This window comes from Poecilia reticulata, chromosome 16 (genome assembly GCF_904066995.2).
Source record: "Poecilia reticulata chromosome 16, P_reticulata-male-v2, whole genome shotgun sequence".
Classification (NCBI taxonomy): domain Eukaryota; kingdom Metazoa; phylum Chordata; class Actinopteri; order Cyprinodontiformes; family Poeciliidae; genus Poecilia; species Poecilia reticulata.
This window is the reverse complement of record NC_088845.1, coordinates 28385330-28402916: the sequence shown is the minus strand read 5'-3', so window position 1 is coordinate 28402916 and position 17587 is coordinate 28385330. Positions and strand designations below refer to the sequence as shown.

The 17587-nt window shown below is 41.1% G+C and overlaps 1 protein-coding gene across 5 annotated transcripts in view; it reads right to left on the bottom strand.

The window, feature by feature from the left end:
* The window catches only part of dop1a (DOP1 leucine zipper like protein A), a 31646-nt gene that overhangs the window by 2876 nt on the left and 11183 nt on the right, over window positions 1-17587 (bottom strand). For 3 of the 5 annotated variants that reach the window (XM_008431917.3, XM_008431919.3, XM_081597686.1), the window contains 25 exons: window positions 16426-16540; window positions 16185-16305; window positions 15983-16102; window positions 15649-15766; window positions 13540-13569; window positions 12045-12284; window positions 10462-10981; window positions 10083-10366; window positions 9843-9995; window positions 9636-9736; window positions 9281-9546; window positions 7048-9178; window positions 6774-6885; window positions 6135-6317; window positions 5752-5877; window positions 5446-5580; window positions 4983-5038; window positions 4797-4901; window positions 4572-4638; window positions 3506-3650; window positions 3210-3289; window positions 2646-2755; window positions 1559-1708; window positions 747-808; window positions 371-523 (listed from right to left, as the gene is read on the bottom strand). In XM_008431917.3, coding sequence (XP_008430139.1) covers window positions 371-523; window positions 747-808; window positions 1559-1708; window positions 2646-2755; window positions 3210-3289; window positions 3506-3650; window positions 4572-4638; window positions 4797-4901; window positions 4983-5038; window positions 5446-5580; window positions 5752-5877; window positions 6135-6317; window positions 6774-6885; window positions 7048-9178; window positions 9281-9546; window positions 9636-9736; window positions 9843-9995; window positions 10083-10366; window positions 10462-10981; window positions 12045-12284; window positions 13540-13569; window positions 15649-15766; window positions 15983-16102; window positions 16185-16305; window positions 16426-16540 — 5683 coding nt within the window. The remainder of the gene's footprint in view (window positions 1-370; window positions 524-746; window positions 809-1558; window positions 1709-2645; window positions 2756-3209; window positions 3290-3505; window positions 3651-4571; window positions 4639-4796; window positions 4902-4982; window positions 5039-5445; window positions 5581-5751; window positions 5878-6134; window positions 6318-6773; window positions 6886-7047; window positions 9179-9280; window positions 9547-9635; window positions 9737-9842; window positions 9996-10082; window positions 10367-10461; window positions 10982-12044; window positions 12285-13539; window positions 13570-15648; window positions 15767-15982; window positions 16103-16184; window positions 16306-16425; window positions 16541-17587) is intronic. The other 2 variants (XM_008431918.3, XM_008431920.3) reach the window with 2 other exon arrangements.

Sequence of the window (17587 nt, the reverse complement as noted above, 5' to 3'; positions counted from 1 at the left end):
TCAAAACTTTTGCTGAACTTTGTGATGATGTGAGAGCCACACTGTCTGAAAAACACCCCAAAAACAAACCCTGCTCCTCCTACTACTACTTCATGTTGTTGTCTTTGTTGTTTTCACCAGTAATAACGTCTGACTGTTGATTATGTGGCTGATATAAAAGAAATATTTTCATTGCAGTTTTGCGAAACAAACCAATTTGGCTGAAAAAACCCACCTCATCTTAGCTCAATATCTTTTCATCAAAAGAACGTGAGCTTTTTCAAAATTGCCTTTAAGCAAATTTATTTCCGTAATTTCATTTTGCACAATGATATGGTCAATACAAACACAGCCTTGCGCTCTGTTCTAGTAAGAGGTTTGCTTGTGTTACCTTGGATGTCCGGCAGGTACTTCTGGTACTGGTCCACCTCGCTGCTGTAGATGGTGAAGGCCAGGCGTTTGAGCAGCATGGCCCTCTGCTCCAGCTCAGCATCTCTGTTGGTGAACAAACTCAGGGAGCTGCTCTGAGCCACCGCCACCCGGGCTGAAAACACAGGCAAACAGTTTGACTACAATTTCCAACTTCTAGATCAACAGTATTTTAGTTTTCAGCTCAGAGGATCTCGGACTTAATGTGAATAAAACTGAAAACAACTAAAAAAAGGTTTTCTTTCTTGCATGTTCAATTATTCGACTTGATTCACAGCCAACTCCCTGTGACCAGATATGGCAGAAACAGATTTATAAATAGTAAATGTGACACTTACTCATCAGGTCTCTAAATGTGGTCTTGTCATGAGTCATCAGGTGGTCAATGATGGCTCTCCAGCTAGAAAATCAGGGAAATGATGTTAATGTAAAACCCTGTGAACAACATCCAGATGCATTCACAAACAGAGGTTATTGAATAACCTTCACTGAAATTAGGGATGAAACAATAAGTGATTACTGAAATAAAGGTAAACTAATTCAGCTGAAAAAAAAACCCATTTTCAGATAAAACTGTGCAAAAGAAGAAAAGCAATGCAATGACTTAACATCAAGTGTTAAGTTTGATGGTGGGGGTATAATATGGCAGAGTTGTTTAGTGGTTCTGTGTAGCGTTTGAAGACCTAAAGGACAATTCATGCACACAATGAAGATGTCTGCACACCAGTCAGACTTCTGCCTGAGAGGAAAGTCTAACAAAGAAAGGAAAAATAAACTACGTCTATTAAAATATACAACATGAAGTATTCCTACTGCCACAAAATTTCATGTATTTAAGGCCAGCTTGCATTTTTTTTATATGAATTTAAGTAAGTAAGTAAACTTTATTTATATAGCACCTTTCACTGACATGAAAAGTCACAAAGTGCTTTACAAAAATGAAAACACAACACTAAAAGTTACACTAAAATTTAAGACATTTAAGGCTGTAATTTTAGAAAAAGTATTAAACTTATAGCAAAGTGTGCTGTGAATATATGCAAAGCTTTTACTCTACGTAAACATCTTCTTTCTCCTAATTAAATTTGTGCTTTAGGAATGTCTTTTCATTGTGAGCGTTAGTTCATATATAAATGGGTTCTGTGCTCACTGGCTGACACACGAAGCATCCATCTGGAAGAAGGTGTGGTCCATGAAGAGGTCGAAGGCCTCTTTTTTCCAGGCACGGCGGGTGTACTGGTAGCCGCTCAGGCTGCTCAGCAGCTGGATGCAGGCTCGGTAGCTGGGGGCGTTGTGAGCACTAAACATTAAAAAAACACAGCTTTTCAGGAAGGTTGACACAGGCATTTCCTCTCAAGACAGAGAAGTGCTAACAGGTTGCATGTACAAAAACAATATTCAGTGTGGAAGTTGTTACAGAAGGAACAAGAGTTAAAAGGGAGATGTTCACAAAAAAACCCGATATTTTTACAATCAGTTCAGTTTAAAATAATGTCAGAGAAAGAACAGAAGCTGTAAGGTTTATGTAAAAAGGAAAATTATTTTCTGCAGAGGGTGAAATGTCACTAAGGTACATTTTTACAGTTGCAGGTCATTTTGCTCTCTCTATTTTGGTTACCTTGTCTGCCACAGGATAAAAATTTCATATCATCTTAACTTCATTTAACTGGGGAACAAACTGACTTGGAGTAACTTCAGCCTGTCTGCTACAGACATTAAGGTCATTAAGGGAAATCTCAGTACAGGTAAAGGAGCTACATTGTGGAGGAAAAACAGCTGTAAACGGTCACTAATACAAACTGAACTAATCATGCTAAACTGTAATATAACGCTATATATTACAGTTGTTACATATTACGAATATGTCAACTCTATACTCCTTTTATCTGCTTTAAATAAGTAAAATTTTTCTCAGTTACGTTCACATTGCAGCAGTGCTAGAAGCATTGAAAACACAGCAATATACAGATATTAAAGTCAACTAATATTTGATATTAGGAGGTTAAAGTTTTACAAAAACAGAAATTAACCACTTTCTTTTTTTATTGATCCATTAGAATTTTCCGATTTGGCACTTTCTTGCAATATATTATCCTTAAATTAACGTCCTTACTAATCTTGTATTTTGACGTAATTTATGTCCAGTTTGTAATTTTATGTATAGCTTTAATTCAAGGGGAAAACCACTTTATAAGTGTAAAACTGAAAGAAATAAAGCCAGAAAACCTGATTCACACCTGTGGTTGCGGAGGTAGGGAACTACGTAGTGCATGATGTTAACCAGCAGCGGGATAACTTTCTCCTTCTCGTCACTGTAGAACACCATGTCCAACAGATGAGCCAGCACCTAAAGGAGAGGTCAATACATCAAGCCAGAAGTGAATGATGTTACAAAGCTGAAGCGGCTGAGAAGTGATGTACAAGGCACAGAGCAAGAATCTCATCTGGCAGAGCAGCGTGTTTTTGATGTAGAGCCTTGCTTAAACTCAGAAATGTACAGCTTTTATATCAGTGAAGCACAGGCAACATGTTCATAATTAAACCCACACTGAGCTAAAAACAGCCAGGATGCAAAAGAAAGGTCGTCAATGAGTCAAACTGTCCACATCCTCCAGAGCCAGAACCGACCCGAAGCATCGATTTATTGGTTCACTGCTGACGTCTGGAGGAGTGGAGTGAAAATCTAATTCAAGGCCCTCATATGTTGTGTATTAGCGTACTGCTGGTGTGGATAATAACAGGGTCTGAAAACCACCGACTTGCCGGGGGGGAGCAGTCGGGTCACGGACGCTCGTGTTTACCTCGGCCAGCAGCGTGAGGGCGTGAACACTGTACACAGATGGAGTGAAGCTGGAGGCCTCCATCACTGTGAGCATTAAGTCTACAAAACACATATGGCAAACGTTAGCAGCGGCTAACAAAGCTGATGACACAAACAGCCGTGCTGAAGCAATCCAAAGCACTCTGAAAGTTTAGCTGCGGCTACATTCGTCATCCAGTTTTCAGATTCAATTGAATTACGTGTCGTAGCAAATACTAAAAAGTAATGCAGCGACGGTTTAGTTCAGTGAAGATACGAGACTTGGTAACGGAGCACCTTCTACGTCTGCCTCCAGGTTGGTTCCGTCCACAACGATCTGAGGAGAGGCCTTCACTTCCAGGTTCCTCCTGAGCCACGTGGTTTGTTCCAAAGAGGAGCCGGCGATGGTGCCGATGGCCTCCACCACCTTGTGAGTCACGTCCTGAACGCACAACAGATTGTCTTAAGGAAACCTTCTCACCACCACCCTGGTTTGATAATCACAACAATCGTACATTGCTGTACTTTGCGTTAGAACTTGGAGTGGGCGATACGGGATTAAAGTTTTGTTTTGATATTTTCTGGTACTGCAACAGATGAATCTGTTCAGTAGTTCATAGGACTGCAATATGCTTGTTTCTTTACTTTTTATGACCAAGTCTTTCTGACCTAAAAGTGAATATTTCAGCAAGAAAAAATCCCCAACCTAGGATAAACACAGCATTTGTCTTATGTGAAATTATTAACTGATCAACTTTTTCCGCATCATGAAAACATAGACTTCAACATATTAAACTGGGATTTTATCAAAGTCCAGAAGTCCAATCTACCAGATAATCTGTGGCAAGATTTGAAAAATTATATTCATAGTTGCTCTGTACCTGTTAGCTATTATGGTATTTGTTAGTAATTGTAATGAAAGGCAGTTCAACAAAATACTTACAGTCAGATTCAATAAATTAGAATAAATGTCCAGATGAGTGTCTGTTTTCTTATTGGTTTGCAATTTCAAATATGATTTCATTAGCTATAAGTGGAAAATAATCATAATTGAACAGAAATAAAGGCTTTCAAACACCCATCTGTATATAATTGATGTACATAATGTGTTTCACTTTGTGAAAAAGTTCCTAAAATAAATGAGCTTTTCAATAATATTCTAGTTTATAGATTGGGTCTGTAAAGGGGTGAATGCTTGCCACACTTTTCAGATGTTTATTAGTAAAAATAAACTCTTCTTCAGGACAGTTAAAGTAAATTTGTAGCAACCTAACATTTAAAGCCCCTAGTTTACAAAAATTTACCACAACTTCTGCTTCTACTTTCACTCATAACAGTGAAAGTAGAAGAAAGCTACAATTACCTGCAGCTCTCGCTGGTCTTTCTTACTCTCCAGGTTGGGATTCTTCAAAATAAACTCATTCAGGACTCTGGTGGAAAGAAAACAAACAAACAAACAAATAAAAAAAAACAGATGGCTGAACAATCTCTGGATTCCTGCAGTGAAATTATAATTTTTTTCTTAAAATCGTAGACCTGAGGGGATATTCTGACAGCGTAAAGAAAGAGATCAGGTAGAGAAACCAACCCCAGTATGAGAAACTGCCCAGGAGCAGGCAGACCCAACTGGACCGAGTCCTTCAGCAGCGCCAGCAGAGACGGCCAGCTGTCAACCAAACTGGAAACAGGAATCCTGGGACACAAGGAGGACAACAAATAGAAATCATTAACCAGATATCGTTCAATACCAACACCTCCGATGTGATGCACTAACCTCTGCACATAGGAATAGAAGAACTGCAGCATGCAGACTTCCAAAGAGATGTGCTTCTAAAGATGGGTGAAAAATTACATTAGATCGGTAAAAAACAGACAAGTTAGTAAATTTAAACAGAAAATGAACAACAGTTAGCTGTTCATCTTCTAAATTGCTTTTTATTATTTATAAGCCTCCCAATTATCATTAAGTACTACGGGCCTTAACTTAGCTGGTTAAAAAGACTTTTTTGTCAATCTTTTGAAATCTAAGGAGTTCATTGGTGTAATCCATAAACTGTAATCCTCAAAATTAACAGCAACAAAAACAACAAAAAGAAAGAATGAGACAGAGTTTCACATTTTGATACATCAAAACTTTATGTAAATGACAATTTGATCATCATTTAAATTTGTGAGATTTTTATATAAAAGCAGATAAAATTATTAGTCGGCTTCAACATCAAGTGTTGTAAACCAACCTTGTCTTTTGCGATGGCAGGTGGCTGCTTCAGGACCTCCTTCACCGTCTGCATAACGGTCTCGGTGCGCATGGCGCTGACCGACCGAACGAGCTCAACCAGCAGCAGCTGCTCCTCACTCGCTACGGGGATCACCTGAGAGATAAACATTATGAATACGTGATAACACCTTGAAACGATTTAAAGAGCTTCATCAAAATAAAACCTACTGGAGAATTTGGCTTTCTAGAGTGTTTCATATCTTACTTCATATAAATGTTTCCTCAATCTGTTCTACATTGTTCGACCGACTTTCTCCCCGTTTACCTTATTTCTGATTGGCGTCTTGACTTGTTTTCTCTCGTTCCAAACATAAGCAATCGCAGCCATGAAATGAGCGCCGTGGTTCATGGAGATCGGACCCAGCAGCTCCAAGATCTGCTGACGGAGGTTCTGTGAATGAGATGCAAGGAATCTACATGAGATCCATGATTAAATATGCCACAGATAGAATTATTTCAGTTTATTTTTTCGAAATGTGTTTCTTTAGAAAAAGCAAAAACAGCAATTAAAGAAATAAACTTGGAAAAAGTTTCATTTTCCAAAATCTCATTGGAAACATTAATGTAATGTTAATGTTTTTCTTATTCAGCTGCAAAATTGTTTATTTTATCAGGCAGAAATTCATGGATCTTTATTTGATGACAGACCTTGGTGGAGCCCAGGTTGATGTTTGAGGTGGCGGCGGCTGAAGCGGCAGCTGGCTTGTCGGAGCTGTCAGCTTGGTGGAGCACGCTCCACAGCAGCGTGACAGAAGACATGATGGTGTGGAGGATGGACAGGATGCCTGAACGCGCCTCAGCCAGGTGCTTCTGGTCAACACTCACTTGTAACTGGAGATCACAACCAGGTGCTTGTTATTGAGTCGGTAGCAAATTTTGTGAAAGAAAACTAAAAATATTACTTGTAAAAGTTTTTATGCTCTTAACTTTGCCACATTTTTCAGATTAGAACCTCAAATTGCAATATCCCTTATTGAGACTTGATATGCCAACACAAATGAATGCCACACTTAAAACTGAATATAAAAAACATTTTGAAAACCAAGCATTTTTGCTGTTCCACTTCAAAATTGTCGACTATTTCGGCTTCGTCTTAATTAATCCTGCAAAATAAACAAATATTTTTTTATATAGCTACAATGTGGAAAAGTTGAAAGGGTGTAAATACTTTTTCAAGGCCTTGTAATATGTCCTGACAAATCTTAGTGCCAGCAAAATCATGAAAAACAAGAACGTCATTAATTTTCTGCAGCAGAATCCTCAGGGCTTGATGTGCAGCGCCCTCACCTGGTGGTACTGTGAAGTGGGGTCCAGCAGACAGTAATGGATAATGGAAGTGACTCCCTCGAGCACAGTCAGAATAAGGTCAGGAGGGATGCAGAGAGCCATCCACTGGGGTCTACAGGATAGTCAGATAATACACAGTTTGAATAAAACTCAATCTGCAAGTGTAGTGTGGGTGAAACATAAGGCAGATGTTCATTCTGTAGTAAAGACTGCCATCTGCTGGCCAAGTCATGCCAAGTCATTTTATTTCAATATGTTTCCTGCATGTTCTTACCTGGTATCAGTTATGCTGGTTTCATAGCGGTACTGCTGGAGGAGGTTATCCAGGTTTCTGCATAGCTGCAGAGTCACTGAGGCCACCACCCTCCTCAAGACCCTCCCCATGTAAGGCAGGGTGGCTGTGATCAGCCCTATCCACTGGGGGTGCATCTTACAGGCATGATGCTGGTGCAGGGCCCTGATGACTGCACACAGGAACATGCCCTGTGCTGTAATAGGCTGACCGTGGAGGTACTGCAGTGACGTCATAGGCTGCTGAGGGTTGACATGCTCCACTTCCCCACCTAAGATCTCAAATCCTGCCACTCCACCGCTTCCCGGCCCTCCACCTGCTCCTCCTGCAGCAGGTCCTCCTTCTCCACCTTCGTCTGCTGGCATTAAGACCCTGTGCTCAAGTACAACTAGACTCTGCAGCAGCCGGAGCAGCTGGGACTGAACAGCGCTGCAGCTGTCTATCTGGTCCTCCGACATGTTGATGACGCTGTCCTCCGAGAGACCTTCCTCCACCGTTGCCACGTTGACCCCTGCCGTCCGTTGGTCGTGCCATTTCTGGGCGCTGAATATGGAGGAAAGCAGGCAATGGAGGATGACTTTCTGAACTTTGCACTTGGAGAGGACGTCACTGATGAAGCTAGCAAAACCCTTTGCCGAGCCAGCTGTGACTTTGGCTAGCTCGCTGAAGAGCAGCGTCAAGACCTCCACGCTGGTCAGCTGCATGGCCCGGTTTCCTGCCAAGTCCTGAGGACCCAATGTCACGTGGGCAGAGTAATAGCTTCTCAGGAAGTAGAGACAGAGGGAGATGATGATCTCCAGGTACATGGCGCTGCGGAAAGAATGGGAGTGAGAGTCCTGGGGGATGGGGCAGTAGAAGTCTTTGCCCATAACAGACACTCTGTGGCGAGCAAGTAGGTTTTGCAGCAAGGAGAGCTGTGGAGTGTAGGTGTTGTTGATGCTGGTGGTGGAGATGGCGCTTACAAAGCCTGAGGGAGCGGCTCTCACCATGGCTGCGATCGCCGACAGGGCGTGCAGGGTCCTGGAGGAGTCGTAGAGCTGTAGGTAGAGCAGGACGTGCTGGTAGAGAGGATGGATGTTAAATCGAGGCAGAGCGTAGGACGATCTGCGTCCTGTGACGTTCGCCCCGGCGCCGGTACCGCAAGAGCCCCCGCTCGGTGAGCCCATGTCACTCTCAATCTCCGACACCTCCCCTTCACCACAGCTGTACCAGTTCTCGAGGTCTAGACTGTCTCCAAAGAAAATACTGGCTGGATGCAGTTTCTCAGCTTGGTTCGTTTTTTTCTGCTTCTCTTCCTCTTTCCTCTTAGTCTTCTTGATCTTGGGCTTTGCCCCTGGAGACTTGTCTACCAGCTTCTCCATGATCTTCCCTTTAAGGCTAAGCTGAGTGCTGCTGTGGCTGCGTTTGCGGGCCTGAGGGTCCTCCACCTGCAGGCTGCGGTCTGGAGTGGCTGCATCAGTGCAGTCTGGCAATGTGACGATGGAGGGTGATGAACTGTGGCGGGCAATGCCCTCTTTGTGTAGCCCCTCCGCTGGAGTAACAGAGAGGAACTCTAGTGTGCCTTCAGCCAACAACTCTGGCAGATTCTGGTGGATGGAGTAATGAGGAGGACAGGAGCAATGAGGAGGACAGGAGTCCAGGCGGATCCCAGTGGAGGTATCTGAAGAAGTGCTTTCAGTATCAGTTTGGGGCCAATTTTCAGGCGGAGATGAGGTTTCATTTGATTCCTCGTCGACTAAATTCAGAACCCTATCAATCAAGTCCTTCACGACACAAGACACGGCTTCCTCTATGGAGTCATCAGACGTTTCATCCGATGAACCAAGCGGTCGATCTGAGCCATTTCCGATGCAGCTGACCCCCTCTTGGTCTTCAAAGCTACCATTTTCCAGAGTAGATGAACGAGAACCACTTGATTCTGAACTCTGCTGCTCCTCCTGCTGGTCCCTGGTCTGATATTCACCAGCTAAGTGCAAGTTTTCACTGCTCAGGCTAAGAATGGACAAGCTGTCGCTTAGGGGGTTTACCGTCAGGCAAAAGGGCTCCATGTCACCTATTGTCAGACCTCTGAAGTCCTCATGCCCAACCCCTTCACTTCGAATCTGAAGAAAGTCTAAAGACAGGAAAGGAAAACAGATGTTTCAGAAAAGGCTTAAAACCAACCAGAGGTTAGAGTCATCAATATATCTGACAAAGGTTAACATCCACAGCTCACTGTCTGAGAAGCCGGAGTTTCTAGCGTAGATTGGTTCTGTTGGTTCCTGCTCAGGTGGTTCAGGAAACATCTGGGCCCAGTGGCGCTGGGCTTGCACCTTCTGAATAGAAACCCTGTGGGTTTTAGGATGGAGCAGAAGAAGTAGGAGTGGCTCAAGAATCCGTGCAATGTCATGTCTCTGAAGGACTTGATTTAACCAAGCTCGACCGACCGCACTGGTACACGGATCCCAATAACTTAAGCTGTCGAGCATGATGAAGAGAGACCTGAGAGTGAAAAGAAGTCAGAATCAGAGGGATGATTTGGAGAAAGTTTATTCATTGGGAACTCTTATTAAATAACTGATCGAACTAACCTGTCAAATGTGCGACTGAACGGAGAAGACTTGGAGATGTTCAAGTCTCGCGTTAAATGCCACAGAACAGAGAACTTCACATGGGCCGCCAAACGAATTCTCTGAAAAACAAAACAGGGATAATGAAATGATTTCCACTAATTTAATAAAATATAAAGCTACATACATTTGCCCCTTTTTGACATCAGACATGTTCATTTTGCTGACCTTGTCTCTGTGCATGAGTTGCTGGCTTATGACGTCCTCACAGGTGCTGGACGAAGGAACCAGGTTGTGTAGCTGATAGAAGAGCTCAACGCTGCGCTGGTGATGCTGAGGAGTTCCTTCTCCCAGCTGGTCCCATAATATCACTGCAACGCTCTGAGCCAAAGACAAGACACGGACGTCAGAACCCTGAAGGATTGATAAGAATCCCACGAACTGCAAAGCAACTTCTTCACTTTCTACCTTGAAGAAGTTCGTTTTATCCGCAATATGCTTCAGGATTCCCTGAGTGAGTGGAGGCCTAATGACCACAGCCACTCGACCCTGGCTGGGACTCATTGGCTGAGCGGGCTCCGTACTGCTACTGGAAGCCAGACTCTCTGCCGTCACCATAGCAACTGACTGAGTCAGGCCTATTAGGTCCATAAGCAGGGAGATGGCAACACCCTGTAGGCTGAAGTCACCAGCCAGGCAGCAGGCATCCATCAGGGTCTGCAGCCACACTGGCAGCCGAACCTGTTCGCTGTCTGTACAGGTAAATGAAGCAAGGCATTTATTTATCTCTGATAGCTTAGTAGAGAAGATAAAAACAATTTCATCTTTTTTTGGAACAAAGACGTACCACATTGCTCTTCCTGTGCAGGCGAAGACTTGAGGTTGCCCTCTGCAATGTAGACTGGGAAACTGGAGCATTCTAAGAAGAGCTGACAGGCAGCAGTGAATGCAGCCACACCATCTTTCTGGCCCACTCCAGCTCCTGAGCACGGCTCCGTATAATTACTGGACTGGGAACCCTCGGAAACCAAGGGCCCCGAATGCAAGAGCTCACCTCTCTGACCCTCAGCTTTATCCAGGTGCTCAGGAATAATATAAAAAGTGATCAGACAGGAGAGAAACTGCTGGAAGTGCTCCAGGCAACACTGCATGACTGGTTTGTCCAAAGGCTTGGACTGACACGAGCCTGAGGGACGACTGCCTGTTCTAAGAGGCGGGTCGGGATGAGAGGCTCGCTCTGGGTCCTCGGAACCATCTTCTCGGTATTGGATGAAGTCTGTGAAGCCACTTTCTGCAGAGCGACAGCCAGTAGGGATTTCATCGAACACGTCCCCACTGTCGGTCATCTGTGGGACAGAGGGAGGAGTCTATCGACAAAAAAGAAGGAAGTGTGATCTCATGAGTAGAGTCAAAAAGTTTGAACTAATAATCAAAATTTGAATTATAAGACAAGAAAATGACCATGCTTTCTTTTTTAAAAGCATGTTTCAATTTGAATGCAGGTAATTACATTTTTTGACAAATATAGGTTTTTCCTGACATTATATTATGAGATACAGCAGTTTTGCCTTGTAAAGTTTGCATTGTTACCTTACTAATAATGCTTTTCTAAAGCTTTGACTTCACATTCTTGAATTAATGACGTAAAGGCTTGCTTCTGTTCATATCACAGAACAAAGTCAGTTTAATTAGTTCTTATCACTTTTATCATTGTCACAATAGTATCACAATATATCACGATAAAATTTACTACTTTGAACAATAACCTCCAATATTTTGGCCACTGCTATCTTGGGGCTCCATAACAAAAATGGGCAGCATATACAGCTTGGACTCAGATGAACCAAACTGTCTCCACAGTCTCTTATGGGTGGGATCGGGTTGTCATAGTTTTGACTGGATGTTTCCACTCTAAAGAACACAGAACAACGTAAAGGTGTTTAAAGCTAGTTTAGTTGTCCAACTCCTCTGGGAGAAAATGAAAGGGCTCAGCTGCTGGGTATACCTCTTCCATCTTTCTGCTCCAAGTCCTTAGGGACGTACCTCAACTCATCCATGTTTCTCTGGGAAGGGAACTTTGAACCGTCAACCACGGCTCAGTGAATCGCAAAACACTTACAGCAACCAAGGAACCAGAAGGTCAATGATTAGCCAAAGCAGAGTTTCTATTTTTAGCTTCAAATGCTTTGCGTCAAGGGAGAGTTTAATGGCCACCCAACCAACTGTGCAACATGCAGCGAGAGGCCCTGATCAGAGACCAGGACACACCATCAGAGACTAAACTAATGAGGTTTTGGACTGTAACTTGTATCAGAACTAGGCCAAGATAGACTGAATGCGATGCCAATGGCAAGACCTAGATTCTTCTTCCCTTTTTTAAAAGAATATCAGAAAGAGAGAACTGATTGGACTTTAATTTAAAAAGTCTACCTGTTTGACATCCACGTCTCTGCTTTTGTTCTGCGCCGCCAGGCCCGGCGGCTGCGGACTCGCGGGCAGGGCGAGCGGGGACACCAACGGAGGCTGCACCTTGCTGAGGATCTTGGAGCAGAGGCGAAGGCAGTGGGTGAGCTCCCCGAGGTCCAGCGCCTGGAGATGACAGGTCAGAGCTGCCACCATCCGCAACAGCAGCTGAGGGAGATGCTCCGTCTGGATTTCTATGTACGTCTCCTGGAAATACGGACAAATAATTAGACCAAGTCGTTTGTTCGACTAGGTGGGGTGCATCGGTTACCAACCGTTTCTACAAAGATAAAAAAAATATATATTCAAACGTATATAAATAATTTGAATTCAAGAATAAGTTTAAAGTATCGTTTTAGTTTTTGCTCGTTTTTGTTTTAACCGACACTGCCTTGAAAAGGTATTTAAGCCTGTTGAACCTTTTCACATTTTCCAATGATACTGCCACAAACATCAATGTATCACTGGGACTTTGTGTGAGCAGCAAAAAGTAAAACACAATTGTAAAGTGTGTGGAAAAGAGCAAAGAAGATCAAAATTACAAAGAAACTGGTCATATTCATGTTTTACAATGGCCTAGCTAACATTCAGACCTAAATCCATTTAAGAATCTGTAGCAAGACTTGAAAATGTATGTTTCCCAGTTTCCTCCATTCATCTGACTGTGTAACAAAGAAATATTCAAGCCACTTTGTAAAGCCTGTATAGAAACGTGGTTGTATAAAAGAGTCACTCATAAGAATCAATAGGAAAAAAAGTACATTGTAATATAATCAAACTTTGTATTCATTTCCTTTCACCTTACAATTATGGGTTATTCTGTGTTGGTCCAGCAGATAAAAATTGCAATAAAATACAATAAAGTTGGTTATAATGTGGAAAATGTGAAACTATTCAACAGGCTGTAACACCTTTGCAAGGCAAAATAGGTAAAAATATTATTTTAATAAACACCATAAATAAAAATTAATGGGCACCTACCCATTTCATACGAATCAAGTCAAGTTATTTTTATTAAACAAGCGAAACATAAAACCGAAAAAAAAAAACTGAGTAAACTCCAAATTAGAAAATAAGCATGAAATCATGTTATGAAATTAAAATATCACAATTCTTAAAACATGTGGATTTTTTGAAACAAAACAACAACAAAAAGACGACAACAACATGGTGTGTGCAGTAGCGTAAACTGCATGCATGCTTAACACGAAGCACAGAGAAAGAGAGAAAAAAAAAGCCAAGTGAAGTTTTTGTCTCATGTGATAATCATAATCCCTAAAGATCATGTTCTCCTTTTGGCATTACAAAGATGAAAGCAAAGTCAGTCACGAACACTTAAAGCAGAAAGAAAAAAAAAGGAACAAAGGTAGCTTGAGGGATGTTGGCAGGACATTGCTGAAATGTTACTGTAGCCTCAGTGAAGCAAGGTGAGGTGAAAAAGCAGGAAAGAGCTGTACTTTACCTGGCAGATTACCCTCATGCTTCTAGTAGGCTTCAAGGAGAAAGAGCAGAGAGTTTGAACAGACAGGAGCAAGCAGAGCAAGCACACGTCATTTTTGCAGAGACGCACACACTCATCCTTTCATACCGATTACCACACAACCTTATAGTTCACGCACACACACTCAGAGCATTTCTACAGGGTAACACTAGTGTAGGATTTCCAAACTATTCAATTTGGAAACAGCAGAATAAAAGCGTACAGTCTTACTAATAAGATGCAAACAATAATCCGACAAGGAGACTTTAACCCCCCCCCCCCCCACAGGCTTTTTCAGACAGTGTGGAGGCTGCATACATAAAGCACATACAGCTATGGTCATAAGTTTACTTTCACTTGTCAATAACATCGTCATTTTGGGCCTTTAATAATTTATTTGAACTAGACTTTTTAATTTTCCTGCAGTGGAATATTGACTCAAATTCAATAACAATTGAGGGTACAAGATTAATTTATTGTGGATTTTCTCTAACTTGCACAGTGTCAAAATCACACATGCATTATAAATGCAAAGAGATCGTTGTCAGTTTATTTTTTTTATAAATGTATCATGGTATAGAAGCCTAATATTACCAGAAATACCCTTTCCTTTTCTTTGGAAAGGGTAGAAAACCAATGCCAGGTTGGTTGTGTGAGGTTTTTTATTTCCTATTTATTTATTGTTTTTGGTTGTTTTGTTTTATTTTGGACTTTTAAAATGTTGTCCTGTTCCAGTGTGAAGTGTTCTTTACAAAACTTAAATGTATGGATCCTGCAGAGGGCAAACTTGCATTATTAGACCATTATCAATATATTACTTGAAAATGGTCTCAAAACAAAAATATTATTATGTATGGGAAATAATTATTGGGACAAATTATCGTAAAGAAAAATTTGTTATTGTGAAAGGGCTAATGTCAGCATCATGCTGATGCACTGCACGAGTTAAACAGAAGAAGAGAGTTCGAATGTGCAACCAGGGTGAGTGGCTTCTCTGAAACTGGCTACGACTTCTTTAAGCTTGTTCAAATAAACTATTAAAAGTCCAAATGTAAATTTTAATATGACATTCATGCCCATGTTGAGTGTATTGAAAACTTCTGGCCACAACTGTAAGAAGAACACACAAACTCTGATATGCGTCACATCCAAAAACTTGGGCAGGAAACTGAATCCCAAATTCTGACAACATGGATGCCACACTGTAAATGTTTGTGGAACATACTAAAACAGCAAACATTCTGAATATATAGAGGAGGTGTGTGCCAAGCATGCGTGAGACGGGCAGCTCAAGCAGGAGTCTATAATTACAAAGATTATAGAATAGAAAAGAGGGGGGAAAATGTAAAGGAGTTCAAATAAAACATGAAGGAACAAAGAGAAAGGAGGAAGAATAGCACATACTATGTCACAGAAAAAAAGAAAAAAAAAACACTTTTGTGCCACGTTGATGCCAATATTCTAAAAACAGAATAAAACCTGCAGAATGGCAGATAAGTTTTTAAAATGCAGGATCTGCTTTCTGGTCATCCGTTTGCAAAATTGTATTATAAAACCTGGGCACTTTGTCGATAAACCATATCTTAGTTTTTGACTCTACTGGCTGCTGCTGCTCTGTGCTCAGATTTCCTCCAGTACACTAGAAAAAAAAAAAACAGCTGAAATACAAGTAGGAAAACTAAAACGTTAACAAAAAACAAAATAAATCAGCAGCTAAGGATGTTTTAGGTGCATTAAACCTAGTTATCCCCATACAGGATGCAAACCCTAAAGACTACTTTTTTAAAAAACATTTTCGTATTTACTTACGTCTCTTAAAATTAAAATTGCGATGGTTTTGCTGCAGATTAGTTAAATCTTAAAATTTGGCAAATCTCCAGAACTCACAAAATCAAAAAAAATCCTGACAAAATAAAAGAATAAAGTAGCAGGAATTGAAAGAGTAACAGTAAAAACCATCTGAAAGAGAAAAATCTTCAAAAGATGGAAAAAAAACAAGATCAAAGGTGAAATGGAAAGACAGAATGAAAGAAAGGAAAATGGCAGAACAGAGAAAGAGAGAGAGAGAGAAAAAAAAGAGAGCAATCTCACCAAGGAAACAATGTCTAGTAGAAAATCTACCAGCTGACAGAACTCCACCAGAGAGAGATCAGGAGACTCCAGACTCCAACCGTATCGGGCAACACGTGTGCTGCGGTTCAATGTTCTCCTGAAACACAAATATATACAGTTCAATGCTAACAGATCAGAGGTGATTTTAACATAAAATAATGTGAAAAATGAGGACAGAATCCATTTTAGACCTCTAATGAAACAGGATTACAAACTGCTTAAAAAGCGATGACAGCAGGTTTAATTTTGCTATTCTTCTGTAAAAGGCTTTATCATTTAAGCCTTTCAGTCTACAAAGCATGTCGACGCCAACCTGCAGCACTCCTCAAACCAGCGAGCGATGTAGTCCCACATGTAGTACGGCTCAAACGAGTTGAACAGGAGATTGGCTGTTTTGATGAGCTCTGCAGTTTTCTTGTTTTCACGCAGTTTACTAGAAGAGAGAAATGAATAAATTATGTTATTTACACTTTTGAGTCAAAATAAAAACCTAACAAAGCCTGCATTAAACTCGCCTGCTGAGGTGTGTGTGATCTTTGCTGAACGGACTCTGGTTTTGAAGGTCCAACTCCGTCCGGCACTGCGTGTAAAGAGTCCGAAACACTTCGATCAGGACGTCCTCTAGAATAGCCGGCCCTGGAGCGACAGATCAAAAATAAGCAGCCGATAAGTAAAACCTTTAAATATACGATAAACGTAATTGTTAACCACACAAATAAAAGCCTGATGCGGTCGAGATGTTGACCGATGGGTTACCTAGTTCTGGTTTGTCTAGCAGACTGATCAGGATGCGAAATGGCTTGAGGTCGTGCATCAGGATGCTCTCCTCCTCCCCGCCTCGAGCCTTGCCCTGCAGAATCCCAACCATTGCCTAAGAGAAAAAAAAAAGACACATATTGAAACCAAATCTGTTCAAAGTAGGGAATTTTACGATTTTGAATATTAAATTTTTGGAAAACCAGGATTTTTTTCCCCACCAATAGTTCAGAGAGACATGAGCACACCCATGGCAGCCATCTTGTTTACAGCTTCTATGTATTTGAACTTTGAATTCAGATCAACTCCATGACTGGATATAAAGGCCAAGCTAAGATTTATTTTTTTTATTACGAGAATAGAATCAGCATATTACAACAATACGGTCGTATGACAAGAGAGTCGAAACACTACCACAATGAGAACTCAAACCAAATTAAGTAAAAAAATTTTGATGAGAAATGTTGAGCATATTGTGAAGATAAAATGTTATCTTTTGACACATCAGCATCAAATTATTAACAGCAGGAAGAAGAACTACACAAACTGAGCTGGTCACATCAGATCCTGATAACAAACCTTTTTTTCTCAGAATTTTTTTCTGGTAAAATTGTGTCTTTTTTTCTACCGATACAACGACTATATCCTCGTAATAAAACAAACATTCTCGTAGCCTGGCCCTAATTTTTTGTCATACAACTCAGAGAAGAGATGATTGAAATGAAGGCCGCTTTTTGAAAATATTCTCTGTAATTTCTTTTTTTTGAGAAAAGAAAGACAGGGAAAAAAACAGAGCTCAAGCCTCTTATTATGCAGAGTATGTAAACATTTGATTTCAACTGTATATTGACACAAACCATATCTGAGGCACTGAGGAGCAGATCTGTTTGTTTAACCTTTTTTTTATTTTGAAAACGCTTAGCAGAACCAACTTCATGATTTCTCCTTTATGTGTTTTGATTTATTTTTTTTCCCCTGCATGTTTTACGCTTCATCTGCCTTCTGAGTCCCTGAGCTGCCATCACTCTCCCTGTTAAGAGAGCTTCAATGACCATCTCTGAGCAGATGGCAGAGGTGGGAGGGAAAAAAAAAACAAGCACACATAAAATAAAAAAAAACCTACATAACACTTAAAAAAAAGAAAAGAAGCTCCCGTTCAGTT